This window comes from Triticum dicoccoides, chromosome 2A (assembly GCF_002162155.2).
Source record: "Triticum dicoccoides isolate Atlit2015 ecotype Zavitan chromosome 2A, WEW_v2.0, whole genome shotgun sequence".
Classification (NCBI taxonomy): Eukaryota; Viridiplantae; Streptophyta; class Magnoliopsida; order Poales; family Poaceae; genus Triticum; species Triticum dicoccoides.
Genome location: NC_041382.1, coordinates 624,599,172 through 624,602,054, shown reverse-complemented (window position 1 = coordinate 624,602,054; position 2,883 = coordinate 624,599,172). Strand labels below are relative to the sequence as shown.

At 56.4% G+C, this 2,883-nt stretch overlaps 1 protein-coding gene across 1 annotated transcript; it reads right to left on the bottom strand.

Moving 5' to 3' along the window:
• Positions 1 to 6: 6 nt before the first annotated feature.
• On the bottom strand, positions 7 to 2,228 carry LOC119359721 (gibberellin 2-beta-dioxygenase 6-like). Its single transcript, XM_037625823.1, has 3 exons — positions 1,583 to 2,228; positions 501 to 834; positions 7 to 336 (listed from the first exon to the last, which is right to left on the bottom strand). The coding sequence occupies exons 1-3, from the start codon at positions 2,068 to 2,070 to the stop codon at positions 67 to 69; spliced, it is 1,092 nt and encodes a 363-aa protein (XP_037481720.1). The 5' UTR covers positions 2,071 to 2,228; the 3' UTR covers positions 7 to 66.
• Between the last annotated feature and the right edge of the window lie 655 nt (positions 2,229 to 2,883).

Below are 2,883 nucleotides of genomic sequence, written 5' to 3'. Positions count from 1 at the left end.
CCATACTGCGGGCGCACGACGCTTCTACGGTGAGATTTGAGTATTTCAACAGTACTACTGTACGTGTTAAGTACAGAGACTGTGATTCATGGCGTCAACGGGAGACTGTTTGAGAAAGTTGGGGAGCCCAATTTTTTTGCCGGTTCTCTTGACATCGTCCTGCACCTTCCTCCGGTACTCCCCGAAGGTAAACGGCCTGTACGGCGACGGCTCGCCGCATGTGCCGACCGGCGAGTCGTACGACGGGCACAGGAAGTAGGCGACGGAGAGGCGCTCCGCCTTGGCGTTGGCCACCACTTTGTGCTCCACGCTCTTGTACCTGTTGTTGCTCCACGCCTGAAGCATCCAAATGCAGAGAACTGGAATAAGAAGGCGAAAAATGCGTCCACACACACAAAATAGTACCATCTGATGCGACGATCGGGTACACCTCTCTGCTTGGTCAAAACTCCGGCATGTAGTACGTATATGGGGTAAAACGCCGAGGAGGGGACTGTTACCTGAAACAGATCGCCGATGTTGACGATGAGCGCGTCGGGGCGGGGTTTCACGGCGACCCAGCGGGAGTCCTTCATGAGCTGCAGGCCCCCGACCTGGTCCTGGCAGAGGATGGTGAGGAAGTCGCTGTCCGTGTGCGGCACCAGCCCGAACGTGTCCGGCGCGAACGGGCATGCCGGGTACCTGTTGAGCCGCAGGAAGCACGTCGTCCCGTCGCACCCCGCCGGGAACGCCGGCTCGCCGCCCCACGCATCGTGCCCGAGGTCCTCCGCCAGCGCCGCCGCCACCGTGTCCGCCACGCGCGACATCGCGTCCGCCACCTCCTGCATCACGGCCCTGCTCGCGCGACAAAACTTTTGCTCGTCAGTCATCAATAAAACTACTGCACACGACTCGTGGTAAAATTCTCGCCTAGTGTGACTAAGTGACCGTGGTAAACACACGTATGTAACCAGATTAGATTCATGGTCATGTACTAGTATTGAAACAAGTGCTCATGCATGTACCATTTCGAGTCATGGTCGTGTGTATTGTTGGTTCATACACGTATACTGCTAGCCTGAGATATTTCTCTATCCGGACACTGTACACGGAAGGGAACCCCGCAGCACACAAATTAATATTCGGCGTATGTATCATGGTCCTGGGGGATGGGGTTGGTAGGCTGGTTCGATGGACACGAAGGCGTTAAATTCGGTTAGTGTACTAAAAACGCCCATGTTTCGTGGGCACATATGCAGCCGCACACATGATATCGTCATTCATCGACCCAAACAAAGCCGAATTAATGTACGTAGTTGACAGGAAAGTTTGCCGCGTGCCTCCATCTTCTTCCCTTCTACTACTAGAATACTACTACACATATATGTGCCGGCAGCAAACGAATATACTACTAACGATCGCGCGCGTAATAACTATCAAAAGTGTTCTTTCGTCCTTGGACTCTCAAATGAAAAGAAAATCTCTATCGACAGAACTGATTAATGTAACTAATTATAGTCAAGCACGTTCGCTAATTGTCTGACAGAGTAAGCAGGGTAACAAGAACAGGCATGCATATGGGCGGGCGTACGTAAGCACGTACCTCAAGGAGCTGAGCTTTCCGTAGTCGCAGTCCTCCCGGGAGATGTTGGCGAGCGGAACGTGGAAGGCCTCCGACCACGAGAGGTGCCGGAGCGACGTAGCCGTCGGGTTGCCCCACCGGTACGAGCCGTTGAGGAGCCCGGCCTTCTCCTTGGTGTCGAACGGCAGGCGGAACAGCCGCGCCTGCTCGCGCCGCATCTCCTCCAGGAGCTCCCGCCCCACGCTGTGGTTGATCACCTGGAAGAAGCCCCACTCCGACGCCGCGCGCGCCATGGCGTCCGCGCACGCCTTCCTCTCCCCCGCGTCGCCGCTCGTCAGGCGCTTCAAGTCGATCATCGGCAGGTCGCGCTCCAGCACGGCGACGCTCTCCGGCACCGCCGGCGACAGCGCGGGCGCAATGCCGCCGCGGCGGAGCTGGTCGGTGCGCAGCAGCGCGCGGTAGCTGTCCGCCAGAGGCGGATCAATGGCTGGCTCGGCGAAGGCCGGCATGGTCGGTCGACGGAGGAGATGGGTAGCTTAGACACGTGCGAGCGTGCGTCTAGCTAGCGCGCTAGTGATGGACCAACCGGTCGTCGTGTCACACGCAGTGCACACTCACTTGCTTAGCTTAGCTACGCTACCACTGGGCCGCTCGCTGGGCAGTGGCTATGGCGAATCGCGCTGCTACGAAAGATCTCGGGAGCGAGAGGCCTATATATAGAGAGAGGAGGGCCGGGCGCGCGGCGCTAGCTAGTGGTTGCCCGGTGGGCGGAGAGCTGGACATGTGCTCGATCGCACGTTCTTTCTTGCATGGGGCGCTCGCCCGGCCGCCTTTACTTAGGGACGGTGGATCGGGGAATACCCTAGCCGTTTCGAGCGATCCTCTGAGGCGTCGCGCGATTAAGACCGAGCGACACTTGTGTGGGGGCGCAGCAAGTTATGGGGGCCCTGTCTTTGACCGCGCAACTTGTGGCTCCATTCAATGCCAAAAGTGTTTTTGAAGAAGCGGAAGCTCCGGGTAGACTCGGTGCATTGCATGCGTGCGCGACGTTGCAAAAGGTCCTAATTCATAGCTACTCGTTGTTTCTTGAGATGCACATCACGCAATATTGTCCTTCTTCTCCATGGCACTTGCTCTAATGTTGATGTACTACTGTATGTATCGTGTGGGTGCATGTATGACTCAATTAATGCAATTTCTGACGACAGGTAGTAAGTGCAATTTTGATCATTCCGTGCATCACCATTCTTGGTACTAGTACTACTCGCACAGCTTCTACGTAGCTGGCTCTATCTCGAGTGGTTAATTAGATGACGAGCTCA

Excerpts from the sequence above, each read along its gene's own strand:
- LOC119359721 (XM_037625823.1), bottom strand. The coding sequence starts at position 2,070 with ATGCCGGCCTTCGCCGAGCCAGCCATTGATCCGCCTCTGGCGGACAGC. Across the intron at positions 835-1,582 it reads GGAAAGCTCAGCTCCTTGAG|GGCCGTGATGCAGGAGGTGG; the intron begins GTACGTGCTTAC and ends TCGCGCGAGCAG. Across the intron at positions 337-500 it reads ACATCGGCGATCTGTTTCAG|GCGTGGAGCAACAACAGGTA; the intron begins GTAACAGTCCCC and ends TGGATGCTTCAG.